General features: G+C 48.5%; 1 protein-coding gene across 9 annotated transcripts in view; it reads right to left on the reverse strand.

Annotated features, from left to right (window-relative positions):
* Positions 1-20131, reverse strand: part of AGAP1 (ArfGAP with GTPase domain, ankyrin repeat and PH domain 1) — a 507095-nt gene that overhangs the window by 112053 nt on the left and 374911 nt on the right. For all 9 annotated transcript variants that reach the window (XM_013048468.2, XM_045066852.1, XM_045066853.1 and 6 more), the window contains one exon: positions 8831-8992. In XM_013048468.2, coding sequence (XP_012903922.2) covers positions 8831-8992 — 162 coding nt within the window. The remainder of the gene's footprint in view (positions 1-8830; positions 8993-20131) is intronic.

Raw genomic sequence — 20131 nt, forward strand, 5'->3', positions numbered from 1 at the left:
CAAGAAGAGGCAGCGAGCACATGTAGGAAAGGCCATGCGGACATGTGGGAGGGCGGCTTCTGCAAGCTGGGAATCTAATCCTTGCTGAGAACCAGAAAGACCTCGCCCTGCTCGTGGACTTGCAGCCCCCAGAACTGGGAGAAATGGATTTCCACCATCTAAACTGCCCATCTGTGGGTCTGTCATGGCCCCAGCTGCCTGAGACATAAGGTGTATGCGGATTTGATTTTACTTTCCATTTATCAAGTTGTTTCTACATAGACCCAGTTCTGCATCTGGTCACCATCTTTATTATGTTGTTTTACATCCTTAGGAACGAAGGCCCCTCGACCTGCGTGTTTCATGCCCGCCTGCGCTGCAAGGGAGCTACGGCATCTTCGGCTAGAACCTCCCAGGGGCCAGTCTGCCCTGGAATCATCCAGGTGGAAGCATCTGAGGCCCCTGGGAGGCCGAGGCAGATTCAGACACAACATCACATGTTTCTTCTGAGCATTACAGTGTCAGTTTTCCTCTGGTACTTTTTGTGACAAAAGTCATGCAGCAAAGTAGAAGTATAAAAAGTGGCCATGCAACTGGAATGGCCAGGAAGGCCCCAGCGGAATGGCACTGGCTCTGCCCCTCCCAGCTCGGGGGCCCTGGTCAAGCACAACGCTCACAGCTGGCGGGGGTGGGGGGGCGGTCTCTGTGTTGTCGCAGAGTTAAGCAATAACCAAGGATCCTGACAGCTTGGACTTTCTGAGAACGTCAAGAAAAAGACTCTGAGGGATAAACTTCAGGTGACTCAGTGTCCCAGATGAGGCAGCATTCCAGGAGGAAACATGCCGCCTCACAGTCTGTCAGTGAACCCTGGAGGCTGTGGGCAGCTCTTGCCAACCAAGCCCCACTGCAGAACAGTACCCCTAACTTGAGGGAAAACAAGGGCCATTGAGGTCTGTTCCATTCCCTGTCCTTTGGGAATGGCACCTTCAAAGGAGTCCACATTTCTCACGGGTGAGCCTATGCCTGCTCGCTCGTGGACGGCAAGAGACCCTGGGGCCCCCAAGCTGCCTTAGAATAAGATTCCCTTGTTCTAACACCATTCCCCCTGACTTTCTATAGCACCAGAGACTTCCTTCTCCACGTAACAGGCCATGAACGAGCAGCTCAGCTCCTCTGCGCCTCCTGCGGGGGCCCCAAGGGCCCGAGGGGCCTTGCTCGGTGGCCGCAGCCTGTTTACGGATGTGGGCACTGCACCAGATGGTGGGCATCCTGAAGGCAGGGGTTGTCTCCGTCACTGTGACAGCCAAACAGGTGACCAATGCACTTCCAGGGAACTCAATCTAACTCTCTAGTTTGTGTGTACTTGAAAAAAAAGATAATATCAAAAACCCTTCTGTTGTTGTCAGTGCCTGATGACTGAGAGCCTCTGTTCTGGCTCCTCCTGCTGTGGTCGACTCATCTTTGTTTATTTCTCACCCGCCGATTCCTACAAAGGAGCTGTGGGCACCTGCAGCTCGAGCATGCTGGGAGGATGGGACCCTGCAGGACAGCTTTGGAGTCCACGGTGCCCCATCTATCATGTCCACGTCTAGAGTAAACCCTGAGCTGCATAAATCCAGCAAGTCCGTTCTCGTGGGAGCTGGGGTTACAACCTGAGAACTCGCTTTGGAAAAAAGACCTGGTTGGTGGGGAGTAGTGAGTCCATCTGAAAACGTGGTATCTCCTCTGACTTCCAGATCAAGGGTGAAGAAACCCAGCCCCCCGGCTCCCTTCTCTGAGTGGCTATACTCGAGGAATATCTTCCAGGAAAAGCTTGAATTACTGGTTTTCCAATTCACTCTGATTAACTGCTCAAAGATTCAGATGCACTAACTAGTTTAATAATGAGGGAGTTCAATTATGAAGTCCTTATTGTTACAAAACATGGCTGGTGATTATGGAGGCTTCTTGTTTCCTCTCTTTTGACGCAAGGCAGCTGCCAAAATTAGAACAAGAAGCAGACCCGAGGGATGCTGCTGGAATGTTCTTGAAGATTAAAAGGAGGGAATCCAAGGTGATGTGTGCTAGTAATGCTTGCACGGGTTTCATAAACCTTCCCCCCTCCCTCTCCAGCCACCTCCAAATATGAAATTAAATGAGAAAACCACACAGACAGGAAACAAACCGTGAAGGCAGTTCCTTGGCCCTGACCCCATGCTGGCCTCATACGTCATCATGAGCAACACAGCGTGTTACCTGGTGTGTCAGCTGTGGCCAAGGAGAGAGGAAGGACAACAACATCATGGTGGTATGACACTTCCATAACAAATGAAACAAACTGCCCCCCCCCCACCCAATCTTCATATGGAAAATCCCCCAATGACCCAGTGATGCCCAAACTGCATGACAGTCAACACAACCCAATGGACACCGAGGAACAGAGCTTCAATGCCCCCAGGTCTCGCCTTCTTGTAACCCTAAGTGCAGGAACAAGACTGGACGATGCATGTGCATGGTTATTTCCTCGCCAGACTACCTTTCCAAACCTCACCTCACGTATAAAACATTTTTTTCCTGAGGTAAAAGATTCACTGACTGGGCAGAGCAACCACCGTTGTGTTAGTCGGAGCTAAGCGAAGGTGAAGACGAAACTTCATTTTCGCCAAATTCAGTCCCCAGCACTGGTGTTTTAAGGTATAAATGGAGGTCGTCTCTTGTGTGTGTCTTGGCTCCAAGTTAAGGCTCTAACAGCCTCTCGGGGGAGAGAGAAGCGGAGCCTTAATTTCTCATATCTTCCCCGGAGCCAAACGAGTGGTCCTTCCTTTGTGCAGGATGCTTGATACTTGAGAGGATAAAATGATGTGCCATGTCAGGTTCTTCGGGGTGAGAGGGGAGGAAAGCTCCATCCAGGCTGACCCCTGCAACTTGGACTTAATGGAATTTGGAAACAGGCTGAGCCCTTTCCTCTGATTGCTTACTGAGTGCAGCTGGGTTGGGCAATTCTTTTCTTTTTCTCTTATCCTAATGGAGAGAGGCCGTTTGTGACTTTCCTCCACAAGGTAATATTTCAATATCCATCCAGGATCAACCATTCAATGGTTCTATAAAGACCCAGAGTGAACAACCAAGGGATCAGAATGAGAAGGATAAAACAAATTCCCTTCTGAGACCTTTGGAACAAAGCACTGTGAACCCAAGGTGGCAGGGGGTGGGGGGAACACAACAGGATTTCTGCATACCCTCTCCTATAATAAGACTCGGTAAATCCAGACTGGCTCTGCATTTTTAAAGAAAGATCTTTGCTACACAACTTCTAGATGTTATGATCCATATAAAAGTCAGTATCTTTACATAGAATCTGAGAAATATCAAGGAAGCTACTCTGTCTGCCCCACTCCTAGATTCAAAAGCCGCTCCACATACCTCAAAGACTTGCTTTTTGCCTGGTGGAAAGAGTTTGAGGCAGAGAATCAAGAGAAAGTTCTGTCACCTACCAGCAACCTGACCCTGGACAAGAAAGCCACTTAACCTCTCTCTACTTCCACCTTTTCACTGGGGAAACAGGGAAATTAACACTCGATGCAAACTTGCATGAATGTTGTCGAACTAACGAGAACCACCAGAGTTAGGACCACAGAGAATGCAGGGCTCTTTGTTTCATTTCTGCAGCGGTAAGCTCACTACTGGACCCTGAGTAAGAAGATGCCCAGAGACTATGGCAATTCAGAGACAATGCCAAAACACAGCAAGTCCTGAAAGACCTGCATTATTCCTACTGCCCAGGAGTTTCCAGGCACACGCCCTTCAACTCGGTTCTGGAAACAAATCCAGGGCCCTGAGTGTCAGCACCCTTCCAGAGCCAAACTCCCCTCCAGCCAGTGCTGTGACCACCACAGGGGACAAGGTGCCCTGCCTCTTACAAAGTTTGCATTCTAATATCTGAACCCAAACCCATCTCCTTGAAGTGTCCATCCATTGGTCCCAAAGAAACCCACCTAGGCCACCCAGGAGAGGTGAGTTCACATGCCACCAGGCTCCTCCTATCCTTCCCTACAGCTCTTCTAGGTACTTCAAAGATTCCCTCCATGTCATGGGCTTCAGTTCCCATGCCTGTGCTTCTTGCCCCCATCTGAATTCATCTTCACTGGTCTATCATCATCAAAGAATACAGAGCCCAGATCTGAACATATGACATTTTCCTAAATGCAATTCATCCTGAACAAATCAGATCCAATTTTAAAAATCAAGATCACCGATATTTTAATATCCAATATTCTCAAGGGTCTATTAAGTAGGAGTACAAGTAGAAATGGGATTTGCAAATTTCTTTTTTTTTTTTTTTAAAAATGTAATGACCACCTGCACCTTTTTTATGGTACAGCTAGAAGATGGTGGCTTCTATGAGGCTTGTTCTGCTTAAAGTTAAACTCAGTGAGAAAGTGTCTACTCTTGCCCAAAGTTAGCAGCCTCAGATCTGAGCCCTGGGAGCAACGAGGCATCCATTACCTTGCTGGGGCACTCTGCTTTCAACGATACATGAGGTCACTCTCACAAAGTCAGAGCTCGCAGCCCCAGCTTGTACCTCACACCTCCTGTACAGCACAAGGACAGGGTTGGATTATTTTAAATTTCCGACTCTCCCCCCCACCTTTACAGGTTCTTTCTTTATTTTAGACACACACAGAGAGAGAGAGAGAATATGCAAGCAAGTGGGGGGAGAGGCAGAAGGAGAGAGAGATTCTGAAGCAGACTCCCCACTAAGCGTAGAGCCCAACTCAGGGCTCGATCAGAGGACTCTGAGATCATGACCTGAGCTGCAATCAAGAGTTGGCTGCTTAACCAACTGAGCCACCCAGGCGCCCCTAGTTTTTGACTCTGTAAGTGATACTAATAGTTCCAGATAAGTCCAGTGACTGGCTTGATCATCCAAACACCTCCAGCGCTTACACATATATGCACACACCTGATCAAGTTACGACGTCAGAACTCAAAATGTTTATAAAGTTAAGGAATTATTTTACGTTATATGTATAAAGATCACAGTCTCTGCTTCTATAATTTACTAGATTCACTCCATTCATTTTAAGTTATACATATAAGAAGATGACTGTTCAGCTTAAGTTAGGTCATAGCGCATTCTTCCATCGGGTGTAGAGTTTATCACCGCTCTGCAGCATCAGAGAACTGGGACAATGACTGTGAATGCTGGTCCAGTGACAAACTTGTTGGTTGGGATGCCCTTATTTCTGTCAGGTGCACCAAGAGCCCCCATGTGGACAGTGTTTCTGGCTTTTGCGGCAGCACAGATCCTGAGAATATTATACTGTTAGCTCGTACTTTCTGGACAAACATGGTACCAAGGTAAGAAATACCTGGCACCAGAATCTTGGTGCTTGGCTGAGCGTCTAGGGCCCCTGTGTGGGGCACCTGGCTGAGGAATGGTTCAGAGGTGCACTCAGGAAGCTCTGACCATGCCCCTCAGCTGGGCTTGGGCCGGGCGCCCAGAAAACAATGGTGGCTAGCACACACCTCTGCCCTCTTGCAGGGCTTCTGGCCCAGTGCACTTAGTCAAGGGTCAGAGGCACAGACTTCCCCAGGGATTTCTGAGAGACACAATCAAAGGCATGAGCACTGCCTTGCTTCTGCTGCTTCATCTCTACCTTCTTGCCGTCTCTGCCTTGGAGGTGGACCCATGTGGCTGGTGCCCTTGGCTTCTGCTAGGATTTAGTCAAAAGAAGGGGTCAGGCAGAATCAGAGTCAGGGAAGGGAATGAAGTTAGGGCAGTCCCCCTGGGTCCCTTACCCTCCACGTCACCACAGACTAACATAGGTCCTTCTGTTGAAGGTCATAGCTCCTAACCTTGCCCAAACAGCTCTCTGTCTGGGTCCTGATAACTGACCCCTCTGTTGTCTGTTACACTCCTGGGGTTCAGCACCATCCCACAGCTCTTCCCACACCTCTGCAGGCAGACCCATTGAGGGTCAACTCCCCTCAATGACCCAGCTTGAGGGTGCTATGTTTTCTCCCAGGACCCTGACTAAAGTAGCTTTCAGTGGAATTTTATTTGTCTTATACTCTGAAGACCTTTGAATCTAGTCATTTGTTCCAGCAGGTTATGTCAAAAACGATATAATTCAACTACTTTTTAAACACCTTGTAGAGAACGTTTGATATCTACAATTTCAACTTTTCACTATGAGGTCAGTCAACAAAGAATACAGTGGAAACAACCAGTCATAGAACTGGTTGATGAACATATAGAACAGGAAAGAGAAACAAATATTTTCTTATAATTAAAATTAAACAATATCCTCTAAAAATAAAACATATACAACTAGCTTTAATTTCAAGAACAGATGTTTAGACAGTTTATGCTCTTGACTTAAAGGAGCTAATAGCTGTTAAGACTATTACAAAACATTTTGTATCATTAAATCTAAAATGACCTCAATTCTCAATTGTAGGTTGCCTTATGACTTTAGAGATGTTAAAACACGAAAAAAAAAGCGTACTTCGGAAATAATGAAATATAGGGCCTCTCACAAAAATGACTCATTTACCATCTTGTATGTAACCTTTCCTAGGAAAAATGATACCTTTTCTTTTTTTCTTTTAATAGAGAATCTGTTGCCTTATTTCCTACTGGAAAGATGTCATGGCCGTTGGTATTACAGACTCAGTAACTGTGAACTAGGAAGTGAGGGGCAGCTTCCCTTCTGATCACTGGTGTTGAATTTCTGAACACACGTCAACCATTACTCATCATCCATGCTTGAGATATTGTGGCGATTTCTAATCTGGGTATTTCTATGGTGCCTGGGAGTCCATCTTTCTGTCTGCGTCACCATCGCAGCAGTTAGGCCCTTTAATGAAAGGGTCCAAGGTTGTTTTTACGTTGAGGATCTTTCTCAGCCTTATTATACACTATTGCTCAGCATAGGATATGATCCCAGTAACTCAGGAAATGGGCTGGGAGCTTCTCAGGTGTCCACCAAATTCACCGACACATCTAAAACCTCTCTTGAGTCATGCCTGGCTGACCGGGATGCTGGTTTGAAGCCGTGATCCTATTAAACACGCAACCACTGATTTACCTGAAGGCTGTATCTTACTGACACAGTTGTCACTCCATCAGGAGGTGGGTAGAATATAAGCAGAAAGTGTAAAATATGTGTAATGGTGTCATGTACTTAAAGGTGGACCTGATCATCAGTTTCTACCAAGTGGTGTTTCTGAAAAAAGTTGTCCAACAGAAACACGACATACCCAGTAAGATGGTTATCTGTGATACGGATAGGAGGCCTTTTCCTACAGCAAACCTTCTTCTCCCCTGGGGTACATGGGGTAAATGTCACCCAGACTGATGAGGCTCCAGGCTTCTTCCTGGTTTTACCTCCAACCTCCCATTTGGGTAGGGCATGGCCACCGGTGCACCTCTACAGCCGGATGCTCTTTGTTAAAGCAGTGTTTGAAAGTCTCAGCAACGCTGGGCATCTGTAGCTCATTCTTTTCAACTGGGAAGGTCAGAAATGTCTAGGTGGGCGCTCTGATCCATAATCATTATTTTTCACCACTCCTGATATAATAGAATCATCCTTATTTATTATAATGGGAGAAAATCAGTTTTTACTAGCTAAACTTGTTGACAGGCAGCCTAAGGGGGGCAATAGGGTAAGAGATGTGAAGAAGTGCTCTCAGACTCTTCCCTGCTCGCCACCATGAGAACCCTGGCAAGCCACTGGAAACTCTGAACTCCCGAGTTCTCAGATGCGTGAAACATGCCACAACTCAACTCACAGAATCATGTGAACAACAAACCCCCTGCACACACCATCAACTCCATTCCTTCCTTGCTAATGTACACATTGTGGGTTTCCAGGCACATGGCTGGATACTAGGAGGGAAGAAGGCACTTTTTCCAACATTGCAAATTGTAGTTCTGAACAATCAAGTAGAGGATTCGGGAAAAGCATAGCAGAAACAGAGGAAGAGAAAGCGTATAAAGTTATAAAAGTATTTCCGATGCCTGTGTGGAATGTGTGTCGAAAACAGACTCTTACTATTGATGGTGTCACAGACAACTATTCATGTTAAACAATGACGCTACGAAATTTTTATCTTCCTTTGACATATTTCTTCAGCTTATTGACTACAACTGCATTAATTTCACTCTCATAATGTGTGTGTGTGTGTACACATGCGCATCTCCACTTTGCATCTGTGAAATAAAAAAATGTAAATCCATCTGAAGGAGTGACTTCAGAAAGATCACATCTGGCCATCATTGAGAATAAAAACTAAGGGCTCAACAAGTAAAAGGAGAACCAAGACAAGCCATGACAAACTGTGACAACTGGAATATTAATAGAGTCCACAAAACAAAAAGAATAGACAGACACTCATAGAAGAAGCATTTACCATAATGTGTTGCTGAAAGCCAGGATTGGAGTAGCTGTCTTATAAGAATTAAGACCAGCCAATACTAGAAAACACTTCTAGAATAGGAAAGGGAACTGTCTTTGTTAGAATAAAACAATATGGCGCCCCTCCCAGTTGGCGTACAGGGTGCAGAGGCTGGGTCAGACCCAGAACCTGACCAGGCGGGTGACAGGGAAACCAGGTTTACCGTCTACCAGATGATGACTGCTAGAGGGGAAGAGAGTTGATCTGGTGGAATGATCTCGAGACTCAGTCAGTGACGAGGCAGCTCCAAGGGCCCCTCTGGGGCAGCCTGGCACACAGAATGCACGTGTGGTGACCAGCAGCGCTATGCATGTGCAGTCCAAAGGATATGGGACCTCCCCAGCTTGAGAAATAAAAACTAATTTCCAGGAATGCAGACTCTCACCCTGAGCTCCCCGGGAAACCTTACCTTCAGCGGTGCCGGAGAGCCCGTCAGCTTTGAAGTTGCTGGTACTTTTCTTCCTTCGGTGCTTCTTTCTGTTCGCGTGAGGGGAAGGGGGCGGGTCGAGCTTGGGGCTGGTGGTGCTGGAGATACTTGGGCTGGAGCACACGGAGTCGCCCAGCCCTGTGTCTGCCATGGGACCAGAAAAGACAAAAGAATGCAAAAGTTAACACTTATAAAGCTAGCTTTGCAGAAATACGAAAGCAATGTTCCTCCAATAGCCTACCAGGTCCCACAAGTACTATTTTTTAGGTGAGCTCACTGGACTGAAGGCCCCAAAGCATGCAGTATTAAAAGTTCATGGGGCTGTTTCCTCTAATGTAACACCTCCCATTTAAAAAGAAAAAAAAAGAAAAAAAGACTTCATTTCTGGATCACTGTAGGCTATGAATTTAAAATCCTCCACTTTGCATGGCTGGGGTTCTGGAAAAGCAAAGTGAGAAGTCCATGCTTTTTACTAGTTTATTTTTCTCATCCCATAATTACCCTGATCCATTAGGAAAGAAATCAAGATGTCTGCGGACGCATACGAAGGTGTCCTGGGGGTGGCTCGGCCTCTGTGCATGCACACAGAGGAGAGGGAGTCCCAATTAGCTCACTTCCACCCTCAATGTCACATACAACTGCAGCATAGGTTTATTATTAGTGAAAAACAGCATGCTGTCTCTCTCCCCATAGCAGACCTGCCAAGTTTTGATTCTCTGACTCTTCGGGACCTACCCTGTGTCAGGCACATTGACAGGCAATGGAACTGTCCCAATTTCCCAATGACCATTCCTCCATCCCTACCCTTGAGGAGCTGAAGCCTCACCATGGAGGCAGATGAGGAGAACAGGCAAGGACGACTGGTCTCTGCCATGGCAGGGCTGGCCTTTTGCTCCTTCACTCTGCCCCTTGGGCAACCACTTAATTCAAGGCACCACTTTCATTCCCAACTGTGCACCCTAATTCTTTGGTCACTCCACAGCTATACTGCTGTCTCCCAGATGAATGTTTCTCATCCCTGCACTCGGAGGTCTGCCAGTTGTCTGGCTCTAACCAGCATGCCTGTCCCCCGGCGCAGCTGTAGATGCCCTTTCCTCCGTTTGATGCTGAGCACGGAGTGTCGACACCATTCCCAGCAAGCTTCCCCAGGTCCCTCCCATCACCTGGTACTTCTTCTTAAGGCACACACTCATGTTTCTTTGCAAGATGTTAAGAACATACACTAGAGTCACATGTGGTCAAGTAACAGCTGCCATCACATGGGGTGGCTCTATGTCTGCGCCCTCTAAGTCCCTTCTGAGACTCTTTCCCTCTGTCTGCCCTGTAACAGCACACGGCCTTGAATGCAACGGCCAAGGAGTCCTGGTGCCTCATGTGGCTGGCACATCCCCCTGCACGTTGTTGATCCTTCACCACTGCCTTGCCTGCTCGTGCTGAGCACACAACCTGGTACCTCCACCTACATGTCACCAGGGAACACATTAACCTGAGAGGAGTCCAAACAAAGCCCCAGCTTGCAGACGCAGCAACACTGAGCTGGAAGCGCTGGTGAGCACTGGTGCGACAAGACCGGGGGACATCATGTTGTGCGTGTCCCGCTCACAGATCTTCGGACTTACCCAGGAAGAAAGTGCTGAATGCTCTCGTCAAGCACCTCATTGAAGGCCTACACGGCTGCCCCACTGACACATATTCTTGACAATTTTTGAATAATAAAGGGAAATCCACTTCATGTTTTCTCTCCTTAATAAGCTACCTTGTTTAGTCTACACACACACAAAGCAATTCTCCAACAGCCTAATTCAGGATCCACCTGGAAGGTCACTTCAACTCCCTGAAATACTAGTCATGATTTACCCTCCTGGGGAACAAAATGTATGTGTTGTTGTCCAGGAACCTCCCTCCATTCCAGATGCAGAAAACTGTTCCTAAAGTCACTAACAGGGACTTGGTGATTTCATTCCCAAGTTTTCTGGGCATCTTGGAATATTTGTAATTCAGGGAGAAATCTCTGATTCTCCTGAAGGAAGTGGCTGAGGGGCCTCCTCCTGAAGGAAGTGGCTGAGGGGCATCCTGGGGCAGCAGTGACACCTGCCTTCCCCCGAGGGACCCTGAGCAGTCTCTCCAGCCTTCTTCTTCACGGGCACCTTCCACACCAGCACATCCTTCCACCTGTGGCTCTGGCATTCCACTGCACCACTGGCTCCCAACTGGAAACCCCTGCCCAGGGACACCTGGTCATGTCCACAGATGTTTCTGGTTATCAGACTGAGACAAGGTGGAGGTGTATGGGCATAGAGCAGGTAGAAGCCAGAGATGCTAAAAAATGTCCCAGGACACACAGAACAGCTCCCACCACTAAAAACTGACTGGTCTAAAATGGCAACAGGGAGAGACCTGCAGGATCTGAATTGCTCTGTTCCTCGTCACCGGCTCAGTCTCCTGATCTGTCCGTGCGAACCCCCTCACGACAATGAACCTCTTGGAACACTCGCTTTACCTGCTTTGAGTTGGCCCCCCCACCCAGGTGATGGCATTGGCGTTCCACCCCCAGGAAGCTCACAGATGGGGGCAGGTATCCTTCCTCACTAGGCACTGCTTGCAGACCACTCCCCCTCCAGCCCCACCCCATGAAGCAATCCCCCCATGCCCCCTCCCTGAGCCTGCTCACACCCACTGACCCCTGGCATCTGCTCCTTCTTCGCTCCCTGTTTTAGCAGCAGCTCACCCCACCCTCACTTAGGAGTGACAATGTCCAGCTCCTCCTAGGCGCTCATTTCAGCATCCTGGCCTCTTAGGCCTCTGCCTCGTTAAGCTCCCTCCTTCCCTCTCGCCCTCATGGTCCTGACTCAAGACCGCCACAGGAAACCAGCTTCACTGGGTCTCATTTGTTGGTCTCCCAGGCCACTTACACCAGGACCCACACTCTGAGGGTTTATCCAGCAGCACTCTTCACCCTCTACCCTTCCTTTATTTATTTATTTTTTTTAAAGATTTTATTTATTTATTTGACAGAGAGAAATTACAAGTACACTGAGAGGCAGGCAGAGAGAGAGAGAAAGAAGCAGGCTCCCTGCTGAGCAGAGAGCCCGATGCGGGACTCAATCCCAGGACCCTGAGATCATGACCTGAGCCGAAGGTAGCGGCTTAACCCACTGAGCCACCCAGGCGCCCCCCTCTACCCTTCCTGATCACTCATCCAACTTGACTGCTAACTTCCACCCCCACCTGCTTGGTGCCTGCGCTCAGGCCCTGCTGGAGAGACACCCTCATTCCCACTGGGGCTGGGCCACTGGGCCTGCCCTTCCATCTATTATGCTCCCGGAGTAAAGCTGCTTCCTGCTCTCCAATAGGCTGTATCACACTCCCTCCATTCTCCCCAAATGCCCCACACCTCACTCCATCCCCCATAAAGACATCACCTTTCATTTTGCTGAAGACAGAAACAAAACAAAACAAACAAAAAAACCCCAACCAAACCGAAAAAGCAACAATCAGAAGAGAGCATCCTCCTTCCTGTCCCTGGTTCTCATAGACCCGGGGCCTCCTCGCTCTGGGAGCTGGCTCCCATCCCATTTTGCTCCTGGAGTGACTTTGCCCCAGCCTTTCATACCCTCTCTGGCCTGCATCAAACGTGCTGTATCACTGCACTGCCTCCTGTTTCTAACAAAAACCTCCGTGACCCCGTGCCCTTGCCCAGCCACCACCTGATTTCTGATCCTCTTTAAAGCAGAGCCCCCTGAGCCTCTCTCCTCTTTGCTGCTTGTGTTTGGTCAAGGCTGACCCCATTCCCATCAAGCTTGCCCCACCAGCCGCTGCCCTGCCTTCACGGTGGCCACCAGCACTATCACAGCCCCATCAGTGGACAAGCCCCAGTGGGCTTGCGTGGGTCTTGGCAACACCCCACACAGCTCACAGCCCCCACCTTTGTGGACAAGCCGGAGTGAACTGGACGCCTGTCAGATCACAGGGAAACTAGGAAGGTGTGGGTTTTAGAACCCAAAGGAGAGGCCCCCAGAGAACCACTGTCCACGGCTGCCTGGCATCCAGTCCAACTGCCTCACGTGGCAGGTGGTGTTCCCTATGTGGAATACTCCGTCACCACGGAGGGCACACTTGTGTCCTTGGTGACGAACACCTTCTTGTGATGTGAACCTTATGGAGGCAGGGACTTGCTTCGGCCTCTTCACCAGGATGCCGCCTGGTACAGATTTGGGATGAAAATGGGAGTTGCATGCATATTTGTGGCATTAAGTTTTATAAGGAGTTGAGGTCCCTTTGAGGGGCACTCACACAGGTGGATGGTGTTTTCTGCTGTGTAACAGAGAAGCACTTGGTGACTTCCTGGTAAAATACGGGCACGCAAGTTTCCAGCCATCCGGGACCTGTTTGAAGGTGAGCTTCTAACTCTGTGAATGAGTCTACTCACACTGAGAATAAGGAAGCCTTAAATACACCACGTAGACTGCATGAGTATGGAGTGCTGCATGAGCCAACTCTGGCCAGGCACCTGAGGTTCAGCACCAAGAAAAGGGCAAAAGGGGCGCCTGGGTGGCTCAGAGGATTAAGCCCCTGTTTTTGGCTTGGGTCATGATCCTGGGGTCCTGGGATCGAGCCCCACATCAGGTTCTCTGCGCGGCGGGAAGCCCGCTTCCCACTCTCTCTGTGCCTGCCTCTCTGCTTACTTGTGATCTCTGTCAAGTAAATAAATAAAATCTTAAAAAAAAAAAAAAAAGAAAGAAAAGGACAAAACCCCTGCACCACAGAGCCGATTTCTATGAGTGAAGGAATGGCTATCTAATTTCTTGCTCAATGTCTTCACGAAGAACTCTTTTTCTGGGGCCATGATAACGGAACAGAGAGTGAAGGGGGGGCTCATGCGTGCAGTGGGCACGCCAGCTGCACGCAGGTCACTGCATGCTCACGCAAGCGACCCCGCACGCAGATGGAAGTAAGGTGAGGCGCCATCTGTATGCCCACCTTCCTGGGTGGAACAGGCCAACCGGCTGGCCCTGTAGGTCCCCTTGAGAAACAGAAATGTGACTTGGGACAACTGGTTGGTCCATGAGGACTCAGAGAATGAGTGTGTGAGGGTGACAGGGAGACGAAGTACCACTGAGTTAGAAGGCCCTGGGGCAGGGTGGGGCTGGGGACAAACAGAACACAGGAGCCCTGGCCACTGGAGGGAGAGAAGGAGATAAGCTTTTAAGATGACACAGGGTTGTCATAATGAAAACAGAAAAGCAGGATCAGCATTTGTAAGCCCCATAAATTCTATTTCAGACAAGAAGGAAGATGAATAAAGTAACCGATGGGCACAAAACACTTTGGAATCCAGGAGTACTTCCCACCTGCTGCCTGATTGGTAGTGCACCAGGTAGTGGGCCCAGGTCCCACAGAGAGGACCATCCTTGCCTGGGTTTAGAGGTGACGAGCTGGGGCAGTGACTCTCGAGGCCACTCTGCAGGTGAAGGTGGAGTCCATCTTTCTTGTCTCCTCCTGGTCCCATGTCTGTGTGTCTGTGCCCCAACACCTCTGCACCGCCCCCCCCCCCCCCCGCCTCCCCTCAGCAATTTACTTCCACAGGCAGCAGCACTGTGGCCACCTAGAGGCTGAAAGTCTACAGTGGAGGGGCTGAGGCGGGAGATGGAGTGGGATGGGAACACAAGTATCTGGAAAAACCAGATGCTCCAGGCCTCGGTCAGTGGGAGTAGGGAGAGCTTAGGAGTGCATGGCGGGGCGAGCGGGCTGTGTGTACAGGGACCGGGTGGTCTGGCTGTGGGAGGGGCCTGCTATGGCATAGGGGAACCCAGCTCTCGAGGGAGCCTCAAGACCCTTGGTTGGGGGCCGGTCAGGGGGGCTGTGGCAGGAGACACGACTCTGGCCAGCAGGGCTATTCTGGAGGCTGGGGTGGGTGGGGCAGAGAGAGCTACATTTGGAGTTAGTTGGGTCCTAAGCTGCTGTATTAATGCCCCTGGCTTCCAGATTTTGAGAACCCCCTTTTCAGAGGAGTTGTTTAAATTCCTCTGGTTTAAAATATGAGCAATCAAAATGTACTAGGCTTCCATGCTGTGCTTTTCCATTTCCGACGACTCCTCTTGCCTGACAAGGTATCCCTCAAAGTGAAGAGGCCCGGAAAGCCCAGCCCCAGACGCAGTAAATGAGCTCCAGCCGCAGCCCACGGGACGCAATCCGCTCCTCCTGACTGAATACAAATAATGCATTTTATTTTGTATCAATTACGGGGCGCTGGGATAGCCGGCGACCATCGACAGAGCTAAGTACGGGAGGGTGGACGCGAAGAGAAGAAAGGCATGCCAAATTAAAAAAGCAAGCGCCTCATTACTCCACATCGAACCCGACTTTGACGGAGGGACTTGGAGTCCCCTGGGTGTGCGACGCCGAGCCAGCATGGGCTGGTCCGCTGCCGTCCCGTGTGCTCAGTGTCAACCATTAGTTCTTCCCAATCGGGCATCAATGTTCAACGCACACCCCAAAAAATATATAATATGAGCAATAATGATAACAATCTGCAGTCTCTCCAGGCTCCGGTACGTGAAGTATGAGTCAAAGACGCGCCTCACTTTTCACTCGGAGAGCTGACAAGCATGACCAGAGGGGAATAAAATAACATTCCGCTCGCATAAATATCAAGCAGCCTGCTTGAGACGGATGGCCAGGAATGTATTCTTAGCTATCATTCCGGCAGACAGGCCCAAGGACACTCATAACTTATTTTACAATCATTTAGTTTCAGCTCAAGTGGAAAACGTGACAACTTATCTCTGCTGACAAGATGCCATATCGAAACCTTACAATTAACTCTCCTCCGATTATCTGCCCAGCCGATCATTAGCTGGGCCATTTCTGATGAACTGTTGCAGGGAGCTTGCCTTGGCGGGAGCCATCACTGCCAGGTGTGTAGATAGGTTTTTGATATCCTGGCTGATATTCAAATACTCGGGGCTCTATGCATGTGGCTCTTATGGCTCGACTACTTCCAAGTCTCTGGAAACGCGTCTGCTGGGGGAGGCATCCTTCAGCTCCACTCTGGAAAGGGGTGGTGACCCCCACCCTGCCCCCCACAACCGTATGTACTGCTCTTCCTGCGGTGGCGCCTGGGCTGGCTGTCCCTGCACACATCCCCAGTCCCCACCAGGTCAGAGGTCAGGCCCTTCCCAGGCACTGGAAGGAGCTTGACCTCCCACCACTCTTCTTTAGTGGGCTTGGTTTGGAGAGAGGGGACATCAAGAAGTTGCTGCTGGAAGCCGCCCACATGACCAGAGGAGCTGCTAATGGTCCCCAGGGCTGGCTGGCTGTTAATTTCCAGTGTGTCAAAGACAGATACAAAAACCTTCAAATGCATGCTCATAGGAAGTACACATCTATACAAAAACAAAGGAAGCAGGAAAAAGGAGAAGGACAGGTGTGTGCACACCAGCCTTCCCTGTCTCCTTTCACACACTCCCTACCTTACTCATTTGGCAGTATGAAGTAGCATATATTCCTAAAAATCCTTTTTTGGGGGGGGGTTATTGAAAGAATACAAAATGATCAAAGACAGAGCTATTTGTCCGTGCTGGGTTGGGGGCAGGGGGCATCAGTTGATGGCTAAGACCTTCTAAAAACCCAAGATGAGGTCACGTAGGAGCCAGTGAATTAAAACACATTTCCTTCGAGACAAGGCCAACCATATAAAGCTCATTTGGATCTTTAAGAAGGGCTCTGTTCTTTCTGAAGCTCAGAGAGATGTGCGGGCTGGTAAATAAAGAACAGGCCACCTCTGCCATCCAAGGAAATCACAACATCCCGGCCTCTGTTAAAAGGTGAGTGTGAAGTGAAGTTCAAAACCTCGCCCCTTCTCATAGTCCTTTTGACGGGAGCTTTCAACAGGAGGAGGTTTACTTGAATCCCAATCTCTGAAGATGTTTCAGAGACTGGTATATTGTCCGGTTCCCTTTGCCGCTCACGGCGCTCACACAGAGGTACACGGTGTCAGAAGAAGGGGCAGCAGGGACACGATGGGGGTTCGAGGAAGATGACAGGTGTTGGGGGAAGGAAGAGACACCACAGTGTTAGACTCAGTTACAAAGTGGGGAGGAAAGGAATACAATAGGAGGGGCCAGAATGGAGAGAAAATGTAGGGGAGAACCATCTCCTACCCGGGCCACGTTCAATCGCACCAAGATGTCTCTGTAAATAAAACTAAAGTACTGGAATTGATCTTCATTTATGTGAAGCCCTTACTGAAACACATCTGTAACAGCCTTAAAAATAGTGGCACAAATGCTGATCAGTAATCAGGGTGCAGGATTTTTTTTTTTAGGTGACGGAAATGCTCTAAAGAGGACTGTGGTGATGGTTGCACATCCCTGTGAATCCACTAAAACTCCCGAATTGTATACTTTGAGTGAATGAAGCATATTGCTATGTGAGTTTTATCTCAATGAAGCTGTTAAAAAGAAAAAAGAGAGAGAAAAGGGGGGGGGATGGTCATTGTGTTAAATGCTACGAAGCAATCAAACAAGGAAGATCAAGTCAACGTCATAGTCTAACAAGATGCAGGGAGGGTATCAGAGTGACGGTCAGGAAGGGACCGGGGGATCTATGGGGCTGATGGTCTGGTCCTCCAGCCATGTGCCAGGACCTGGCTGTATGCTTTGAGTGAATGGCAGATCCCGGAATGTTCCATCCTTCTCTGAGGGAGCTGTCCCAGTCTCCCCCACCTCCTGCAGAGCACAGCATATGACTGCAGCCAGAACGGCCTTGTTCCTCTCAGGTCTCTCTAGTTTTCCCTCAAGCTGGATGGCCAGCTTGCATTGAAAACCTTGATCTGATCTCAGGGGATAAAAGGTAGAACGTGTTGTGGTCCAGTGAGGCCGACAGCCTGAGGAAGTCAATGTGGGAACATGCTGGGAAGGAACATATCAGGGAATGCAAGTCAGTATTTTACACTTGAGGATCAAAAATCAAATTGTTCTCTAGTTGATTTTTAGCTGAATTAATCCAGCATACGCGGAAAAATGCAAAGGTGCTTGGAGCAAGGCTGTTAAGTAGAAATGAAATCATTTCAAGAGATGTCTGTTTCTTTCCAGCCTTCTTTATTTTTACATAATCAGCCACAACCATTTGTCAAGTTTGGTGCTTATAAGTAGTAACTGACAAAGAGATCCTGGTTCACATGGGAGGCTCCACTGGCTGGGCAGGCTGGGGAAGGACTGAGCATGTCTGAGAAGAAAACTCAATTAGAGAAGTTAATTAAATGCCTGTTCCCTCTCTGATAATGTAAATTTCCCATTTTAGGAATTTAGCTGTTTCTATTAAAAGTCACATGGAGTCAAATTATCAACTGCTATACAAGAAAGCATCCTGTCTGACGCAGGAATAGCTAGTTTCTAGGTAAGCGGGGTGCCTCTGTCCAGGGTCCTGAACACATTCAACCAGAGCATTCTGGTTCACCACAATAAATAAGGCTGCTTCTTCATGACACATACCTGTTCTTAACCTGCTGACATGTGATTTGAAGAAATAGGGAGCTGGTGTCCTCAGCTTTAAGAAAATTTGATACACAGACACCCAGACTGAAAAAAACAGGTCATTTGGCTGTGACATATCCTACTGCTCCAGGGTCAATTACAGGTTACAAACAAATAAAAAACATCAGAAAGAACAGAATATGTATCTCACTTTGCTTAATTATTTCTCCTGCTAGGATGGATTTCAAAATTTTGACCAATGCCAACACTTCTGCATACATTTTTGAATATTTAGAATTATGGCATTAGGACAATTTTCGAGGTGTTGGTTGAAGAAAGTAAGTATTTGTGGGGCTCTGGATACATGTTGCTCAACCACTTTTGGAAGCTCTGTGCCTGTCTCGCCAGCAGAGTGTGAGGTCATCCAACTAACCAAGTTCTTGAAGCCTGCATACTGACCGCTGGCCAAATTTGCACTTCAGCTCCTCCCTTGCCCGTTTCCACGAAGCAGCCCCTGGTCCTCTGAATGGCCTACATCACACGGCATAAGATGGAAACACTGAGGGCAGGGAAAGAACCATGATGTGTTCCATAAAGAGGAACCAGCCCAGCTGTACAATCAGAAAGGCTGTTCAAAATCCTAGCTGGCCACTTGGGGGAATTCACGTCTGTTAGTCTCAATTTCTTCACAGGTAAACTGGGCAAAACAGCTGTCCTGAACACCCACTCTTGGCCTGCCATGCCTCAACGTGCTCCTTTCCCCATCTTGGCCGACAGCAACGGCACCCTCCTGCTGCTCAGACCGGTGGCCCTGGGCTGCCTGACTCCCCGCTTCCTCTCACATCTACCTCTATCCATGAGGACAGAGACGCCTATGGCTTCAGCCGTTTGCTCAGTGTGGTGGCAGGCCAGCTGCCAGACAGACATGCAGAATGACTCACCAGCATCCAGCTCTCTTCTAGAGTTGGAACAATCCAAGTACGCAAAACACAGCTCCTGTCCTAAACAGTTTACATCCTAATGCAAAAATATTACCAGCAGACATATAAAACACACAGGCATTCACAGCACTGGAGGAAGGACGGTGCAAGCTATAGACAGACACAAAGCACCAAGGGCAGAGTGCGGATCTTGAACACTGTAAACACAAGTCCACAAAGGGTGGTCAAGTTTTCTAAAATAATAATCATCCAGTATGTCAAAACTGAGGATTCGCAACACCAAAATTCACACATGACTGATACCATAACATTAGAAACATAGAGGGAAATTTTGGTAACTATTAGAATGGATCCTGGGAGACTGACTTTGAGATATGTCTCCACTACAGCTAGACAGACCACAGTGCTGTTGACAGGCTGCTTGAGGGCTCCTCAGCAGTGGGACTGCGTGCACCAGATGACCTTCACCATAACCTCCCAGCCCCTCTTTGCACTTCCTCTCAACACAGGGCTCCTATCACTGCCTTCCTTCTCATTGCTGTGATTTTGTCTGTGGGTGTTTCTCTTACACGGTAGTGTCCCTCCAGTAGGCACCAATCAGCAAAAATCGGTGCTCAATAAAAAGGTCTTTGAAAAACAAAGGGTCGCAAAGACTTAACTGGCAGCACAAAGAACATAAACATGAGTAATTTTTTTTTTTTTAAATGCCAGGGGAAACAAACATCCAATATATCTAGAATTGTATGTTTAAGACCCGGAGACTTTAAATATTATTTAAACGCCAGCTGAAAAATCTGTAATAAATATCCACACAGTTTTGAGCACTTTGCAAAATAAATTATTATCACACAAAGATGATAAATTTT

This window comes from Mustela putorius, unplaced genomic scaffold (genome assembly GCF_011764305.1).
Source record: "Mustela putorius furo isolate JIRA1106 unplaced genomic scaffold, ASM1176430v1.1 tig00003869_pilon_pilon_pilon, whole genome shotgun sequence".
Classification (NCBI taxonomy): Eukaryota; Metazoa; Chordata; class Mammalia; order Carnivora; family Mustelidae; genus Mustela; species Mustela putorius.